This window comes from Hypanus sabinus, chromosome X1, assembly GCF_030144855.1.
Source record: "Hypanus sabinus isolate sHypSab1 chromosome X1, sHypSab1.hap1, whole genome shotgun sequence".
Lineage (NCBI taxonomy): Eukaryota > Metazoa > Chordata > Chondrichthyes > Myliobatiformes > Dasyatidae > Hypanus > Hypanus sabinus.
Genome location: NC_082738.1, coordinates 62,647,548 through 62,666,185, shown reverse-complemented (window position 1 = coordinate 62,666,185; position 18,638 = coordinate 62,647,548). Strand labels below are relative to the sequence as shown.

The following is an 18,638-nucleotide window of genomic DNA, read 5'->3' as shown; positions in this document are numbered from 1 at the left end:
TATAGTGCATTGGCCTTCATCAACCGTGGAATTGAATTTAGGAGCTGAAAAGTAATGTTGCAGCTATATAGGACCCTGGTCAGACCCCACTTGGAGTACTGTACTCAGTTCTGGTCGCCTCACTATAGGAAGGATGTGGAAGCCATAGAAAGGGGGCAGAGGACATTTAGAAGGATGTTGCCTGGATTGGGGAGCATACCTTATGAGAATAGTTTGAGTGAACTTGGCCTTTTCTCAGAGCGGAGGATGAGAAGTGACCTGATAGTGGTGTATAAGATGATGAGAGGCATTGATCTTGTGGATAGTCAGAGGCTTTTTCCCAGGGTTGAAATGGTTGCCACAAGAGGACACAGGTTTAAGGTGCTGGGGAGTAGGTACAGAGGAGATGTCAGGGATAAGTTTTTCACTCAGAGAGTAGTGAATGCGTAGAATGGGCTGCCAGCAACAGTGGTGGAGGCAGATACGATAGGGTTTTTTAAGAGGCTTTTAAATAGGTACATGGAGCTTAGTAAAATAGAGGGCTTTTAAAGGTAAGCCTAGTAATTTCTAAGGTAGGGACATGTTTGGCACAACCTTGTGGGCCAAAGGGCCTGTATTGTGCTGTAGGTTTTTAAAGAGTAAGCTTAGGAGGGGAGAAAAGGATCAGCTGTGATTGAATGGACTCGATGGGCCAAATCGCCTAATTTGCTCCTATGTCTTCTCATCTTATGGTCTAAAGAAAATAAGATCAGAGGCGAGAAACTTAAACGGGACATCGGGGCAGTTTCTTCATGCAGAGTGGTACATACTTGGAATGAGCTGTCAGAAATTGTGGTTGAGACGGGTACATTAGCAACAGTTAAAACATCATGGACAGTGGCCACTTAGAGGACTGACAGACGGGACTAGCTCGCTATGAAGGATTTGGGCCGAATAGTCTGAACCTGTACGGTGCAGGGGCATTGCAACACAGGACGGAGATTCTCTGGGTCTCTGTTTGCGTCGCCACGTAACGGATTTCAGTGCGGCGACGTCAACGCGCAACTCCCTCTGAAACTTGGAGGAGGAGACTGAGCTTCCAAAACGTCATTGCGTAAAACGAGTTTGGGCTGTACTATTCTAATCTAGGGGTTATTCCAGACTTGTTGTATACATTTTGAACTTTGTTACATACACGAGGAACTTTGTTATAGAAATATATAATAATTTATGATTTATATATAGTTATCGTATTTGTTTTAGTGATGTTGGTGACGTAAAAATTCCTGCAGATAAGGAGACTAATTGAGAACCCCTCTTTTGGAATAGTTGGTATCCCCAGAGCTGGGTGGCAGAGCGCCGGGTCTACGCATGCTCGTTCTTTTCCGGCCAGCGCCATCGAGCCGCCATGAGGTGAGCGGTTGAGGGAGCGGGAGAGATTGAAAGAGTCGAAAAGGGAGCGCGGGGGTTGAATGAGGGAAAGTAACATGGGTTCCTAGTATTGGAGTGGGAGTGCTCCGGGCAGTGTGGCTCACGGCCTGCTTCCCCGGCGGGTCGGACAGGGGCCTGGCGAAGCTTCGGGCCCAGCGCCCTTTCTTCTTCCTCTCCCCCCCCCCCCCACTCTACTCCGGGAAGGCTCCATGACCATTGTCCCAGTAGGGAGAGGGGCCTGTCGTGGTGAGGGTTTTTTTCCATCGACCCAAGTGGCCTGGGGGGAGGGGGGGTGGTGAGACAAGTGTTGGCAAATTAATGGGAAAATGGATTTGGTTAGCCGAATGGCACTTTACATCACGAGGCTACATGAGATTTTTTTTTAAAAAGCGAACTGGAGGAAGAGGTCGAGCAAAAATTAACGGGGGACAGTTAACATTTCAGGTTGGGATTCTGGACCAGGACCACATGTACCCCCGCTTTAGGCACAGAGTTCCTCCGGGAATTTATCCTCAAGATGCCAGCAGCATCTGCATTCTCTTACCTAGAATGCGGGATATAAAATTGTATCTCTGAGCAAACATGATTTTGCTCATTTCAATGGTTTAGTTGTACCTTAAGCACTATATTGATTAAAACTTTTTATCCTTTTCCAAGATTCTTAAATTGCTTAAGTTGCATATGCATTTAATGCGTAGCTTGAATAGGTTGTTTTGTTGGGTAATAATGGAGTATGACTCCTATAACTGAAAAAAACCCGCCATAAGTAACAATATGTAGACTCTACCTATAATCGACAGTATGTTTTTGGATGCTTTGATTGCTTCTCGAGCCAACAATCTCTAAATCTGTTTTCATGATCTGATTAATTGAAGTATCAATCTTTACATTCCATTCACAATGTACATCTTGGGACTTGGTGTTTTATGCATAATATAAAGTCGGAACAACAATAGGTACATACTGCATGATATGTACACAAATTCCATCATTCACTAAATTCATTCAGTCAGATCTTAGCTTTGGCTTGTTTTGTGTCTGTCCCATCTTGACATTAGCGGACTGAAAATGTTGTCTAGTCTTGAACATACTCAGGGATTTAGTATGCGTAGCTCTGCAATCCCATGAGTAAATTATTCCAAATCTCTTAAATAAGTCTCTTGTTACTTGGAATCTATGTCTTAATTCTAGTTTGCAAGGAAAATCATCAGTATCTGAAGATTTCCCCCAGGCAACTTTATTGCTAGATCACACCTAATGTGTAACTGGGGGAATAAAATTTTTGCATTTATCTGTTAGCAATTTTCATTTTAGTTTTGAGGGCAATTGCTTAAGTCAACCCATGTCAGTTCTGGAAAACCAGGAATGCTTTATTAATCTATTTTGATATTTAACAAACTCATCTTGTTCTTTTGTTAATATAGTATGCTCAGGCTTCAGAAGAGGCTTGCCTCCAGTGTTTTGCGTTGCGGGAAAAAGAAGGTATGGTTGGACCCCAACGAAACTAATGAGATCGCCAATGCCAATTCTCGTAAGTGAGCTTTAATCTGATTTTGTTTGACATTATTGTGCCTTTGCTCTATTGTTAGGCCTTATTCATATTTTTGCTGTCCACATGTAAACTGGATTAGTCTTAGGGATGTAAGCTATGGATTGGGGGAATTGTGTTGTCCAAAGATTTGTTTTTCAGTGACAGAACAGTACAGCACAAGAGCATTGTTGTGCTGAACCAATTACATTTGTAGTCAAATAGCCAACTAAATTAATCCCTTCTGACGCAGTATCCCTATCCTTCCAATTTCCTCACATTCATATGCCTATTCATCTGCAACCACCCCGGGCACTCGCTACTCTATATTTAAAAAAATACTTGCCCCTCACATCTCCTTTGAAATTACACCCTCTCACCTTAAATGCATGCTCTCTGGTGTTAGACATTTCAACCCTGGGGGAAAAGATGCTGTCTATTTGTGCCTCTCATAATATAAACCTCTTATCAGATCTTCCCCAAGATTCTGTTGCTCCAGAGAAAGCAACCCAGGTTTATCCAGCCTTTCATGATAGCACATGCTTGCTAAAGCAGGCAACATCCTGGTAAAGTGCTTCTGCACCCTCTCCAAAACCTCAACATCCTATAGTGGGGTAACCAGAACTTTGTGCAATACTCCAAATGCAGCCTAACTAGAGTTATATAAAGCTGCATCATAACTTTCCTGATTTTTACACTAAATGCCTTGAATGTCATAATCCTTATTCACCACCTGATCGACCTGTCTAGCCACTTTCAGGGAGCTATGAACTTAGACCCCAAGATCCCTCTGCTCATCAACACTGTTATGGATCTTGCCTAACAGCATACTGTCTTTTTACATTTGACCTACCGAGGTGCAGCACTTATGCATTTAGCCAGATTAAACTCCCATCTGCCATTTTTCCGCCAATGTCTGCAACTGATTTATGTCCCGCTGTATTATTTGCCAATGATATACTCTATCCACAACACCACCAATCTTCGTGTTGTCTGTAAACTTGCTAACCCACCCATCTACATTTTCATCCAGGTCATTTATATACATCACAAACAGCAGAGGTTCCAGTATGGATTCCTGTGGAACATCAGAAATCACAGGCCTCCAGCTAGTCCCTTCAACCACCATCTTTTAAAGGCAAGCCAGTTCTGAATCCAAACGGCCAATTCATCATGGATCCCATGCGCCATAATCATCTGGATCAGGGGTGGGCAAACTTTTTGACTTGTGGGCCACAAAGGGTTCTAAAATTTGACAGGGGGGCCAGACCAGGAGCAGATGGACGGAGTGTTTTGGTAATACACCTCATAAGAGAAAATAAAATATCATGGGATATGTAGAAAACATGTGCTTTAATTTCAATTGAAAATGAACAAATGCATTACAACAAAATATCTGACTTTGAAGTCCCATGGTATTTAGCTATTTATTGAAATGACTTTTAAAACACTGAAAATTAAATGAATAAAATACAGCTTTTTTTAATAGTAACAGTTAATATTTTAAAGCACTGAAAATTCTGTTATTCTTCAAGATATTATCATCATCACTCTCCTCCTGACTGTCTTTATTTCAAAAACGGTAGGAGATGCAGGTCTACTTGACCTGCTCCTTCTTATTCAATTGTCCCCTGTGCCAAAACTCAACAACGACCCGCACAAAGACAGAACAGTGACAGCGCGCCAGTATGCGGAGCGCGTTATTTGATCTGGAGCGCATTTTTTATTTTGAGAACGTACGTGCACCTGCGCACTACTCATTTCCATCACTTAACAGAAATGACATGTAACATGTAAGGCTTATTGAAAAATATATTTTCAAATGCATTTTTTACATAACACAATGAAGAAACTTATTTTTAATTTCAGTGGGAACAGTGTTGTTGGTCTCCCTTTTTAGCCAGCGCATCAAAGTCTGGATTTAGTTTTGTTGTGGCGATTCTCAGGATGGATCTGAGGTGTTGGTCAGTTAACTTGGATCTGTGGCTGGCTTTGTTGATGTTCATGACACTGAACGCCTGTTCACACAAATAGGTCGAGCCGAACAAAGAGTAAAGCGCAAATATGGAGTAATACGCTGCACCTCAACAAAGGTCAATGTATATAGAGTGCGTCATCTATTGGGAAAACGTCAGAATTGCGGGGAAAAAACTGTAACAAGGTTTATTAATATAATTTCATCAAGTTCTGCAGGCCGGATTAAAAAGCTTAACGGGCCCGCGGGCCATAGTTTGCCCATGCCTGATCTGGATGAATCTCCTATGAGGAATCTTACTGAAATCCAGGCAGCATCCACTGCTCTACCTTCATTAATCACCCATGTCAAAAAAAGCTATTAAGACATGGGGGTGATTGATAAGTTCGTGGCCTAAGGTAGATGGCGTCATTTTTAGAAAACCTAGCACATTTATTTTTCAACATCATCCCCTCCTACATGTACACACTTAGTCCAGCGGTTGTGGAGCATACAGATCCTTCTTTGTAGAAGTGGTCCACAGCAGGGGTGATTGATCGTGGCCTAGGGTAGGCGGATATGAGTTAATAACTTCAAACTTTTTGCATTATCACTCAAAGAGTTGAACTGTACGTGCATGTAACGAGAGCGTCTTGGACCTCCAGGTGGTCCACAGCAGGGGTGATTGATAAGTTCATGGCTGAAGGTAGGACTTACAGTTCAACTCTTCGATTATGCAGAAAGCTTGAAGTTAATAATGCGCCTCCTTTTAACTCGGGCCACGAACTTATCAATCATTTTATGCTATGGACGGCTTCTGGAGATCCAAGGCGCCGACTTCTACAATGGAGGGATCCATATGTTCCACAACAACTGTATGTAAATGTAGGGAAAATAAATGTGCTGGTTTTTCTAAAAATTGACTCCTACCTTAGGCCATAAACTTATCAATTACTCCTCATAACTTGCCTCTCAGAAAGCCACGCTGGCTCTCCCTATTTAGGCCATGCTTTTTCAATGCTCTTGTCCTATCCCCGAGAGTTCTCTCTAGTAACTTCACCAGCACTGTTATAAGACTCGTCAATTTATAGTTTCCAGGATTGTACCTGGTTTCCTTCTTGAATAATGGAACATCAGCTACTCATCAGTCCTCCAGGACCTCGCCTGTGTCTAGAAAGGACATGGAGATATTGGTTAAGGCCCAGTCAATCTTTTTTCGTCTCCCAGTCAACTGGGTATATTCCATCAGGCCCTGGAGACTTGTCCGCCTTAATGTTTTGAGACCCAACTGCCACCTTTTTTACCTAAATGCCCTAACATGTCAATGCACTCGCCACTGATCTCCATATCCTCCATGTTTTTCTCCTTGGTAAAAATTTATGTAAAGTATTAACGTTTCCCATATCCTTCATGTCCAAGCAAATGCCCTGCCATGCTTGAGTAATTGCTAGTTAGTCTCTTGCTAGTCATTCTTAACCAGTTGATCTTAAAACATCCAGTGCAGTTCCCCCTACTGGGACATCTTGGTCAAGGCTGTATCTCTCTCTTACACCTTCATAACTAGAAATGCCCTCATTAAAAGCCGTTATTTGTGCCAAGCTTGAGAAGTTTCATCCATTCTCTCCAAGTTGTCCAAAAGCTGTTAATTTGATCTGAAATAACACTAATCTACCTAATGAATTAATAAAATTTGACAGATAACTGCTTGTTGGCTCTGAAAACTGTAGTAATACTTGGGTTCTCCCATATTGACAGTTCAGGATTGCCCAGTCCAACCCAACCATCAACTACCTGAGCTACACATTTTCCAAGTTAATTTCCAACTGTAGTAGTATTTGAATGGAGTGCAACCGGCCAATGTATGTAGTTCAAATTGACTGTTTATAGGTTCTAGCAGCAGCTGAAATATGTGGCTCCCCATTCTCGCTTTGACCAAAATGATCAAAGCTCTATACCTAAACAAAACCTTTTTTCTTTACCACTTTGGCAAATTATGGATCTTCCATTATTCTATGTTCTATTCTTTTCCTTTATTGTGGTTTATTTCTTGCAAACTTCACCTCCACCAATGGGACTGGACTTTATTGAATAGTATTGAGAATTGTGATGGCTTGCAGAGTAGTTACAACTGTAGTGAGAACCACCAAGTATGTGTAAGGGATAGGAAGAAACACGTGGTACCAAATGCAGAGTTTGTTTTCCTTCTGCAGGTCAACAGATCAGAAAATTGGTTAAAGATGGCCTGATTATTCGCAAACCTGTTACGGTGCATTCACGTGCTCGGTGCAGGAAAAACACCCTTGCACGCAGGAAAGGCCGACATATGGGTATAGGTAAGTGTTCTTCCTTCACTACAAATGTTAAAAATGTTGTAGGAATCTTAAGTTTTGTGCAATTGAAAATACATCGGCCTTGAATATATTAGTGTTTTAACATTAATAAATTATTTTATGGTCAAAACTCGGCACCAATTAGTAGATGCTAGGCACCTCTGTAAAGAGCATTAAATCTATGGGCTGCTTTTGAAGAGGGTAGGCTGTTTTCATTCTTACTAAGTAGAAGTTGTGTTCCAGTGCCATAATTTGGGTTAACCTAACTGGGCACTTTGGGTGACTCCTTGAAGGACTGAAAACCTTAATGTCTTGTTTTCTCAAGCTTTATCTTTTTATATTCACTGCTTCAGTTTGTATTGCACTTATCATTCAATAAATACTCCAGCTGCAGCTGACTAGAATACTGACTGTTTTGTGGGAAATTCCTTTGGACTCATTTAACTTGGCTGGGATTCCTGAGTTTTGTTGGATTAAATGTTCTTTTGCATTCTTGAACAGGTAAGCGAAAGGGTACAGCCAATGCCCGTATGCCGGAGAAACTGTCCTGGATGAGGAGAATGAGAATTCTGAGGCGCCTGCTTCGCCGATACAGGGAGTCTAAAAAGATTGATCGCCACATGTAAATATTCATTATTGTGTTTGAAGGTTGAGGATTTGAGGTTTGGCATGGCTGGTGTAGAAAGCCCAGATGGCCATGAGAGCCTTTAGTTGCCAGCATAGGAAAATTAGAATATTCAATTGTGGCTAGTCTACCTTTCCTTCCACCATCCCCCACTGTTTTTAAAAAAAACTCACTTTGGAAGTCTTAACATGAATATTCTTGGGTCCAGATGATAAATCTGCATTTGATTCTATAATTTCACTTGACTTGAACAGTATCATTATGGAATATTATTATTCTGGAGTATATTTTGAAGGAATGCCAGTGGCTTGCAGCAGTCTGAATAGATAAGAACTTTGTTTCTTTGACACTGTACCCTTGCAGGTATCACAGTCTGTATCTGAAGGTGAAGGGTAATGTGTTCAAAAATAAGCGCATCTTGATGGAGCACATTCACAAGCTGAAGGCAGACAAGGCTCGCAAGAAGCTTCTGGCGTAAGTGTTGCATAGATCTGCGAGAAGTGTTTTGGATTTAAGATTGGTGTTAAATTTTAGAATTTGAGTGTGATTGCCCCTTGGGATTGATTGAACTGCATGCTTAATATATTCCTTTGGGGGGGAGGGGTCTAAGCTTCAGTGCATATTTAAATAATCATAATTGAATATCTCACTTTTGAACCTTGATTTAAAAATGAATTTTCAGTTTTATGCTTTCAGTTTCTATTTCTGCTTCAATCTTGCCTTATAATGGTTTAATTTCAGAAGATTTTATACCTTAAAAACTTTGTTATTTTCAGTTATTCGGGAAGTATGAGTGTGAGGGCAGCTTGTTGTTCTCTGTGTCGGATGTGGGAGATCCTGGAGTCTCCGAGCCTCCCGGACGTCCACATCTGCGCCAGGTGTGCTGAACTGCAGCTCCTGAGGGACTGAGTTAGGGAACTGGAGCTGCAGCTCGATGACCTTCGCCTGGTCAGGGAGAGTGAGGAGGTGATAGAGAGGAGTTACAGGCAGGTGGTCACTCCGGGGCCACGGGAGGCAGATAGGTGGGTCACAGTCAGGAAGGGGAAGAGGCAGGTACTAGAGAGTACCCCAGTGGCTGTACCCCTTGACAATAAGTACTCGTTTACTGTTGGGGACAGCCTACCTGGAGGAAGTGACAGTGGCCGGGCCTCCGGCACAGAGGATGGCCCTGTAGCTCAGAAGGGTAGGAATAGAAGAAAGAGGACCATAGTAATAGGGGATTCGATAGTCAGGGGTTCAGACAGGCGGTTCTGTGGAGGTGATCGGGAGTCCTAGATGGTAGTTTGCCTCCCTGGTGCCAGGGTTCAGGACATTTCTGATCGCGTCCAAGATATCCTGAAGTGGGAGGGTGAGGAGCCAGAGGTTGCGGTACATGTAGGTACCAATGACATAGGTAGGAAAGGGGAAGAGGTCCTGAAACGAGAGTACAGGGAGTTAGGAAGGCAGTTAAGAAGAAGGACCGCAAAGGTAGTAATCTCGGGATTACTGCCTGTGCCACGCGACAGTGAGAGTAGGAATGGAATTAGGTGGAGGATGAATGCGTGGCTGAGGGATTGGAGCAGGGGGCAGGGATTCAAGTTTCTGGATCATTGGGACCTCTTCTGGGGCAGGAAGAGGTTCAAGAAGGACGGGTTACACTTGAATCCTGGGGGGACCAATATCCTAGCGGGGAGGTTTGCTAGGGCTACAGGGCAGACTTTAAACTAGTAAGATGGGGGGGCGGGAATCAATTTGAGGAAACTATGGGAGAGGAGGTTATTTCACCAGTGGAGCAGTGTGTGAGGGAGGAAAGGCAGGTGATGGAGAAGGGATGCGCTCAGCCCGAAGATGTAGGGGAGAAGAAAGAAAAGGATAATAAATTTGAATGCATTGTTAGGGATGAAAAGAGGAGGAGGTGGAGAGTATCTTAAATGTATCTTATTTTAATGCTAGGAGCATTATAAGAAAGGTGGATGAGCTTAAAGCGTGGATTGCTACCTGGAATTATGATGTTGTAGCTATTAGTGAAACATGGTTGCAGGAAGGGTGTGATTGGCAACTAAATATTCCTGGATTTAGTTGCTTCAGGTGTGATAGAGTAGGAGGGGCCAGAGGAGGAGGTGTTGCATTGCTTGTCCAAGAAAATCTTATGGCGGTGCTTTGGAAGGATAGATTAGAGAGCTCCTCTAGGGAGGCTGTTTGGGTGGAATTGAGGAATGGGAAAGGTGTAGTAACACTGATAGGAGTGTTTTATAGGCCACCTAATGGGGAGCGTGAGTTGGAAAAGCAAATGTGTAAGGAGATAGCAGATATTTGTACTAAACACAAGGTGGTTGTGGGAGATTTTAATTTTCCACATGTAGATTGGGAAGCTCATTCTGTAAAAGGGTTAAGAGTTTGTGAAATGTGTGCAGGATAGTTTTTTGCAACAATACATAGAAGTACCGACCAGAGATGGGGCAGTGTTGGATCTCCTGTTAGGGAATGCGATAGGTCAGCTGACAGATGTATGTGTTGGGGAGCACTTCGGGTCCAGTGATCACAATAGCATTAGCTTCAATATAATTATGGAGAAGGACAGGACTGGACCTAGAGTTGAGATTTTTGATTGGAGAAAGGCTAACTTTGAGGAGATGCGAAGGGATTTAGAGAGAGTGGATTGGGTCAAGTTGTTTTATGGGAAGGATGTAATAGAGAAATGGAGGTCATTTAAGGGTGAAATTATGAGGGTACAGAATCTTTATGTTCCTGTTAGGTTGAAAGGAAAGGTTAAAGGTTTGAAAGCACCATGGTTTTCAAGGGATATTAGAAACTTGGTTCGGAAAAAGAGGGATGTCTACAATAGATATAGGCAGCATGGAGTAGGAGTAAAGGAGTTGCTTGAGGAGTATAAAGAATGTAAAACGAATCTTAAGAAAGATTAGAAAAGCTAAAAGAAGATACGAGGTTGGTTTGGCAAATAAGATGTAAGTAAATCGGAAAGGTTTCTACAGTTACATTAAAAGCAAGAGGATAGTGAGGGATAAAATTGGTCCCTTAGAGAATCAGGGTGGTCATGTGTGGAGCCGAGGGAGATGGGAGAGATTTTGAACGATTTCTTCTCTTCGGTATTCTCTAAGGAGAAGGATATTGAATTGTGTAAGGTGTGGGAAACAAGTAAGGAAGTTATGGAACCTATGACAATTAAAGAGGTGGAAGTACTGGCGCTTTTAAGAAATTTAAAAGTGGATAAATCTCTGGGTCCTGACAGGATATTCCCCAGGACCTTGAGGGAAGTTTGTGTAGAGATAGCAGGAGCTCTGACGGAGATCTTTCAGATGTCATTAGAAACGGGGATTGTGCCAGAGGATTGGCGTATTGCTCATGTGGTCCATCGTTTAAAAAGGGTTCTAGAAGTAAGTCCAGCAATTATAGACCTGTCAGTTTGACATCAGTGGTGGGTAAATTAATGGGAAGTATTCTTAGAGATAGTATTTATAATTATCTGGATAGACAGGATCTGATTAGGAGTAGCCAGCATGGATTTGTGCGTGAAAGGTCATGTTTGACAAACTTTACTGAATTTTTTGAAGAAGTTACGAGGAATGTTGAAGAGGGTAAGGACTTCAGCAAGGCCTTTGACAACTTCCACATGGAAGGTTAGTTAAGAAGGTTCAGTCGTTAGGTATTAATGCTGGAGTAATAAAATGGATTCAACAGTGGCTAGATGGGAGATGCCAGAGAGCAGTGGTGTATAATTGTTTATCGGGATGGAGGCCGGTGACTAGCAGGGTGCCTCAGGGATCTGTTTTGGGCCCAGTTTTGTTTGTAATATACATAAGTGATCTGGATGATGGGGTGGTAAATTGGATTAGTAAGTATACCGATGATACTAAGGTAGGAGGTGTTGTGGATAATGAGGTGGGTTTTCAAAGCTTGCAGGGAGATTTATGCCGCTTAGAAGAATGGGCTGAACATTGGCAGATGGAGTTTAATGCTGAGAAGTGTGAGGTTCTACATTTTGGCAGGAATAATCCAAATAGAACATACAGGGTAAATGGTAGGGCATTGAGGAATGCAGAGGAACAGAGAGATCTAGGAATAACAGTGCACGCTGGCCTTTATAAATCAGAGCATTGAGTACAGAAGTTGGGATGTAATGTTAAAATTGTACAAGGCATTGGTAAGGCCAAATTTGGAATATTGCATACAGTTCTGGTCACCAAATTATAGGAAAGATATCAATAAATTAGAGAGAGTGCAGAGACGATTTACTAGGATGTTACCTGGGTTTCAGCACTTAAGTTACAGAGAAAGGTTGAACAAGTTCGGTCTCTATTCATTGGAGCGTAGAAGGTTGAGGGGGGATTTGATCGAGGTATTTAAAATTTTGAGAGGGATAGATAGAGTTGACGTGAATTGGCTGTTTCCTTTGAGAGTTAGGGGGCAGAAGTTTAAGGGAAACACGAGGGGGTATTTCTTTACTCAGAGAGTGATAGCTGTGTGGAATGAGCTTCCTGTAGAAGTAGTAGAGGCCAGTTCAGTTGTGTCAAAATTGGATAGGTATATGGACAGGAAAGGAGTGGAGGGTTGTGGGCTGAGTGCCGGTAGGTGGGACTAGGTGAGATTAAGAGTTCGGCACGGACTAGGAGGGCCGAGATGGCCAGTTTCCGTGCTGTGATTGTTATATGATTAATTCCAGATCTAACTTAAGTCCTCTTTCTTTGTTACTCTAAACTTGAGAATACTTGTCTATTCCCAATTGTAGCACAGACCTTCTCTCTTATGCTTACTGATCTATTCTCAATTTGGTAGCATAGTGCCTTTTCCATATCTAACCACCCTCTGACGTTTTAGTGCCCATTAGAGATTGCATACTTATTCTTGGTGTAGTTGCTTTACCTTTATTTCTGTGCCATTAGCTTCTAAGGCTCAAAGCTCTAACCTGGGCAAACTTAGTATTTAGTATCAAAATCTGAGCTGTTGAAATAATTCACTGGGTCAACAGCACCTGAATGGCGTCATGGACAGTCCGGGTTTAGGATTGAGACCCAATATGGATGCAGGTCAGAATTAGGTTTATTATGTTGTGAAATTTGTTTTGTGGCAGCAATTCGGTGCAAGACAAAATTTACAAAAATGGTGGAAAAGAGGAATGTGAGGTGGTGTTCTTGAGTTCCTCCAACAGTTTGTTCCCCTTCTGGTGTCTGTGTAGTGAAGGGTCTCAGCCTGAAACATAAATTGTTTATGTCGTACTTGATCAGTCGCTATCCTAACTAATCCCATGGCATTTATATGCATTATTGTTCACAAAGCTCAACCCTTGGAAATTATATCTTCCTGATCGTGGTGCTGACCAGAGTTCATTGTTTTGTAGTGACCAAGCTGAAGCTCGCAGAAACAGGACTAAGGAAGCTCGGAAGCGCCGTGAAGAGCGTCTGCAGGCCAAGAAAGAAGAGATCATTAAGACGCTCTCTAAGGAAGAAGAATCTAAAAAATAGATTTTCTTGTACAGATTAGTAGACTAATAAACATTCATTGAGCTATCCTATTGAATTGTTTTTACTTGTGGATTAGCAGTAAGCACCATTCAGATCTTTGCTGATCGGAATGCTCTGCATTCCTGTCTGTCTATGATAACCTTTCTCGCCCTTATTCAGAATCGATCAATCTTTAAAATATATAAAGTCTGCTTCCATCATCCCTTGATGAAAAGTTCCAAACATTGATCCTCAGAGAAAATCTCATACCTTAAGCTGGTGGTTTAATGTTAAATCATAACTCTCATGTTCTAGATATTATAGAACATGAGAGTCCTACATCAAATCTTATTAAGACTTTTTGGAACCTTAATTGTTTAAATTTATTAGAGACACAGCACTGTAGCGTGCTCTTGTGGACCAGTGAGCCCACTCACCTAATCAACTGGTTTACTAACTGCTGTCTGGAATATGGGAGGAAACCTGCACAGTCATGGAGAATGTACAAACTCCTTACCAACAGTGCAGAATTGAACTTGGGCCAATGGCAATACCCATTATGCTAGCTGCAATGGTATTGACTCAGCATCATGGCCTCAATCTGAACTTTTAAGTGGACACAAGCCTAATCTTCAAGGTCATTCATCCATTCCGTTGAAATGCTTCCAATGTATTAACATCCTTGAATGGTAATCCAGGTGTGGTGTGAAATGCCCTCTAACAAATGCATATTCTGTGCAGCATAGAGTTTTGTGAATCATACATCACCCTATATGAGGGCAATGTAACCTTATTGCCATTCAACCATACATGTATACAGCTAAACGAAGCAATGTTCCTCAAGGACCAAGGTGCAAAACAGTACACATCACATACAACAAAGTATTCTGTAGATGTACAAATTGACAAAGTGCATATATGACAACTAGTTAAGTTACTGCTGCTGGTGTCCGATAATGTGTATTGGATGGTATCAGGGTGTCAGCCTGAGGGAAGAAGCTGTCACCCAACCTTAAGTCTTTGTTCTGACGGTAAGTGGTCACCGAGGTTGTGATATGGATGGGCGGTGGAGTGAACTCTGAATCTCAGCAATCCTCACCATCTTACAGGGTCTTGCTGTTTTGTCACCTTGAAATCTTCAAACGAGATGATAGTACAGCTGGTCAGGACACTGATGGTGCTACAGTAGGATGGGGAGCCTCACCCCACCATTTTTTCTGGGGTTTAATGAAGAATCTCTGCCTCAAATGTCTTTACTGTTTTCTATAGATCCTGCCCAGCCTGAGTTCCAGCATTTTGTGTGTGATTTTGGATTTCCAGCACTGCAGATTTTCTCATGTTTGTGATGTTTTTCACATGTTTGTTACATCGTGCCACCTATTGAAGTATTTTGTGGCTGGCTGCATGCATTCTACTCATGCTAATGTTAAGACCTACAACATGTTTTAGATCTATAGTGCATGTTACTACAGTACTTCAGAAAAGAATCAGTAAATAGGACAATTGTTTTCCTTTCATTATGCCACATTGACTTCGATTAGCTTAAATTTTTTAAAGGCCCTATGCTAATATCTTTAATCAGAATCAGGTTTGTTACCACTCATATTAAATCTGTCAGTGCAAGGCAAGCCAAAAATAGCTGCAAGTTATGCAAATGTGCATGGTGCAGAAAAGGAATAATGAGTTGGTGTTCGTGGGCTTGTAGACCTTTCCTCAACCTGTTAGCAGAGGAGAAGCTGTTCTTAAAGCAGATAATGTAACTTGATTGATGAAAGAGAAGGCCGAAGAAGGGGAGAGGAGATAAGGTTGGAAGTGGAAAAAGGGATAGAAAATGGTGAACTCTCAGGCACCTTTTAACTTGCCCTTTGAACAGGATCCTACTAAGGAACACCAAGCTATTGTCTCCCACACCATCACCAACCTTATTAACTCTGGGGATCTCCCATACTCCACACCAGCCGTTTCTATCTCTGACCGAAAATACACAAACTTGTTTGTCCAGGTAGACCCATTGTTTCAGCGTATTTGCCTGACTGAACTCCTATCTATATACCTTGACTCTGCTTTATTGCCCCTAGTTCAGTCCTTTCTGCCTACATCCATGACATTTAACACGCTCTGGATCTTTTCAATGATTTCAGGTTCCCTGGCCCCCATCATCTTACTTTTACTATGGATGTCCAGTCCCTATACCCCTCCATCCTCCACCAGGAAGGCCACAAAGCTCTCTGGACACCAGACCTAACCAGTTCCCCTCCACTAACTCCTCCTAACAGAACTTGTCCTTACGCTAAATAATTTCCTCTTTATCTCCTCCCACTTCCTTCAAACAAAAGGTATAGCCATGGATAGATACTCTCATGGGTCCTAGCTATACCTGCCTGTTCGTTGGCTGCGTGTTCAAAGCCCACACCAGTGACCATTCCGCACTTTTCTTACACTACATATGGCGATTGCATTGGTGCTGTTTCCTGCACCTATGCTGCACTCAATAACTTTATCCACTTTGCCTCCAACTTCCACCCTGCCCTCAAATTTACCTGTTCCATTTCCAACACCTCCCTTCCCTTTCTTGATCTCATTGTATTTCTGGAGACTGATGTCTATTATAAACCCACAGATTTATAGTGACCTGGACCTTGTCCCACCCTGTTACAGTACTTATAAAAACGCCATCCCTTTCTCTCAATTCCCCTGTCTCTGCCGCATCTACTTAGGATAAGTATTTTCATTCTAGAAAGAAGATGTCCTTTTTCAAAGGAAGTGGCTTCCTTTCTTCCACCATCAGCACTGCCCTCAACTGCATCTCTTCCATTTTATGCATGTCTGCTCTTACCCCATCCTCCTGCCACCCTACCAGGGATAGAGTTCCTCTTGTCCTTACCTACCATCCCACCAGCCTCCGTGTCCAGCACATTATGTACTGTGTTCAGTGCTCCCAATGTACAGCTGAGACCCGACATAGATTGGGAGACTGTTTCGCTGAGCATCTGCCAGAAAAAGCAGGATCTCCCAGTGGCCATTCACTTCCTATTCACATTCCAATATGTCCATCCAAGGCCTTCTCCACTGTTGTGATGAGTGGCCTCCAACATGATGGCATGAACATCGATTTCTCAAACTTCCAGTAATGACCCCACCCTCCTCTTCACCTTTTCCCTCTTACTTTATCTCCTTGCATCCCTCTGGTGTTCCTCCCCTCTTTTCTCCCCTCTACCATGGCCTTCTGTCCTCTCCTGTTAGATTCCTCCATCTCTCTTTCAATAATTAACTTCCCAGCTCTTTACTTCATCCTTCCCACTCCAGCTTTCACCTGTCACCTTTTTCTCTCCCCTCCCCCCACCTTTTAAATCTACTCCTCAGCTTTTTTTCTCTAGTCCTGCCAAAGGGTTTCAGTCTGAAACATTGACTGTACTCTTTTCCTAGCTGCTGCCTGGCCTGCTGAGTTCCTCCAGCATTTTGTATGTGTTGCTCAGATTTCCAGCATCTGCAGATTTTCTCGTTTGTTGCTGCTTTATCCATGCCAGAATCTTTCCTGTAGTACCATGGGCTAGTAGCTTGTTAAGCAGCCTCATGGGGCACCTCGTCAAAGGCCTTCTGAAAATCCAAGTACACAACATCAACCAATTCTCCTTTGTCTATCCTGCTTGTTATTTCTTCAAAGAATTCCAACAGATTTGTCGGGCAAGATTTTCCCTTGAGAAAACCATGCTGACTATGGCCAATTTTATCATGACCCTCCAAGTACCCTGAGATCTCTTAATAATCGACTCCAATATCTTCCAAACCACTGAGGTCATACTAACTGGCCTCTAGTTCCCTTTCTTATTCCTCCCTCCTTGAAAAGTGGAGTGACACTTGCAATTTTCCAGTCTTCCGGAATCTAGTGATTCTTAAAAGATCTTAAGGGATCCCTCAATGATCCCTTCAGCCAGCTCTTTCAGACCTTTGAGATGTAAACCATCTGGTCCAGGTGACTTATCTAACTTCAGACCTTTCAGTTTCCCAGGAACTTTCTCTCTAGTTATGGTAACTGCACACACTCCATGCCCCCTAACACCTGGAACTTCCACCATCCTGCTAGTGTCTTCCACAGTGAAGACTGATAGAAAATACTTATCCTGCTCAACCCGCTATTTCTTTGTCCCCCATTACTACCTCTCCAACATCACTTTCCCGCGGTCTGATTTCCAGTCTCCCATCTTTTACAGTTTATGTATCCAAAGAAACGTGGTATTCTCTTTAATATTATTAGCTAGCTTACTTTTGTGTTCGATCTCCACAACCTCTACTCTTAATGACTTTTTTTAGTTGCCTTGTGTTGGTTTTTAAAAGCTTCCCAATCCTCTAACTTCCCCACTAATTTTTGCACTATTATATGCCCTCTCTTTGGCATTTATGTTGGCTTTCACTTCTCTTGTTAGCCATGGTTGTGCCATCTTACCTTTAGAATACTTCTTCCTCTTTGGGATGTATATATCCTGTGCCTTTGGAATTGCTTCCAGAAATTCCAGCCATTGCTGCTCTGCCATCATCCCTGCCAGTGTTCTTTTCCAATCAATTCTGGCCAACTCCCCTCTCGCGCTTCTATAATTCCCTTTACTCCACTGTAATACTCATACATCTGACTTCAGCTTCTCCTTCCCAAATGTTCATTTGATCCTAAGGGTTCTTCTACTTTAACCTCTCTAAGCAATTCTGGTTCATTGTACAACACCCATTCCAGAATAGCTGATCCTCTAGTGGGCTCAACGACAAACTGCTCTAAAAAGCTATCTAATAGGCACTCTAGAAAATCCCCCTCATGTGATCCAGTTACTGTACCAACCCGATTTTCCCAATCTACCATGACGATTGTAACATTGTCCTTTTGGCATGAATTTTCTATCTCCCATTGTAATTTGTAGGCCACATCATTACTACTGTTTGGAGGTCTGTATCAGGGTTTTTTTACTCTTGCAGTTCCTTAGCTCTATCCACAATGATTCAACACCTTCCAACTCTATGTCATCTCTTTCTAATCATTTTATTTCATTTTTCAATCAACAGAGCAATGCTGCCTTCTCTGCCTTCCTACCTATCCTTTCGATCCAATGTGCATCCTTGGGCATTAAGCTCCCAGCTTTAATCTTTCAGCCATGATTCAGTGATGTCTACAACATCATACCTGTCAATTTGCAACTGTGCTGCAAGTTCATCTACACTATTTCGTATACTGTGAGCATCCCGATACAACACCTTCAGTCTTGTATTCACCCTTTAAAATTTTGCTGCACCATGCTCGGCCTTTTGCTTACTAGCTTTGTCTGAGGTCTCAATAACACCTGCCTCCACAACCTCTACTCTAACTGTTCAAGCACTCTGGTTCCCATCA

General features: G+C 42.4%; 1 protein-coding gene across 1 annotated transcript; it reads left to right on the top strand.

Moving 5' to 3' along the window:
* Positions 1 to 1,267: 1,267 nt before the first annotated feature.
* On the top strand, positions 1,268 to 13,335 carry rpl19 (ribosomal protein L19). The gene is made up of 6 exons (XM_059956655.1): positions 1,268 to 1,371; positions 2,814 to 2,920; positions 7,082 to 7,204; positions 7,703 to 7,823; positions 8,190 to 8,300; positions 13,162 to 13,335. Exons 1-6 carry the CDS (start codon positions 1,367 to 1,369, stop codon positions 13,283 to 13,285), a joined length of 591 nt encoding a protein of 196 aa, XP_059812638.1. The 5' UTR covers positions 1,268 to 1,366; the 3' UTR covers positions 13,286 to 13,335.
* The last annotated feature ends 5,303 nt before the right edge of the window (positions 13,336 to 18,638 follow it).

Coding starts and splice junctions, on each gene's coding strand:
- rpl19 (XM_059956655.1), top strand. Junction 7,205..7,702: donor AGGCCGACATATGGGTATAG/GTAAGTGTTCTT, acceptor ATTCTTGAACAG/GTAAGCGAAAGGGTACAGCC. Junction 7,824..8,189: donor AAAAAGATTGATCGCCACAT/GTAAATATTCAT, acceptor GTACCCTTGCAG/GTATCACAGTCTGTATCTGA.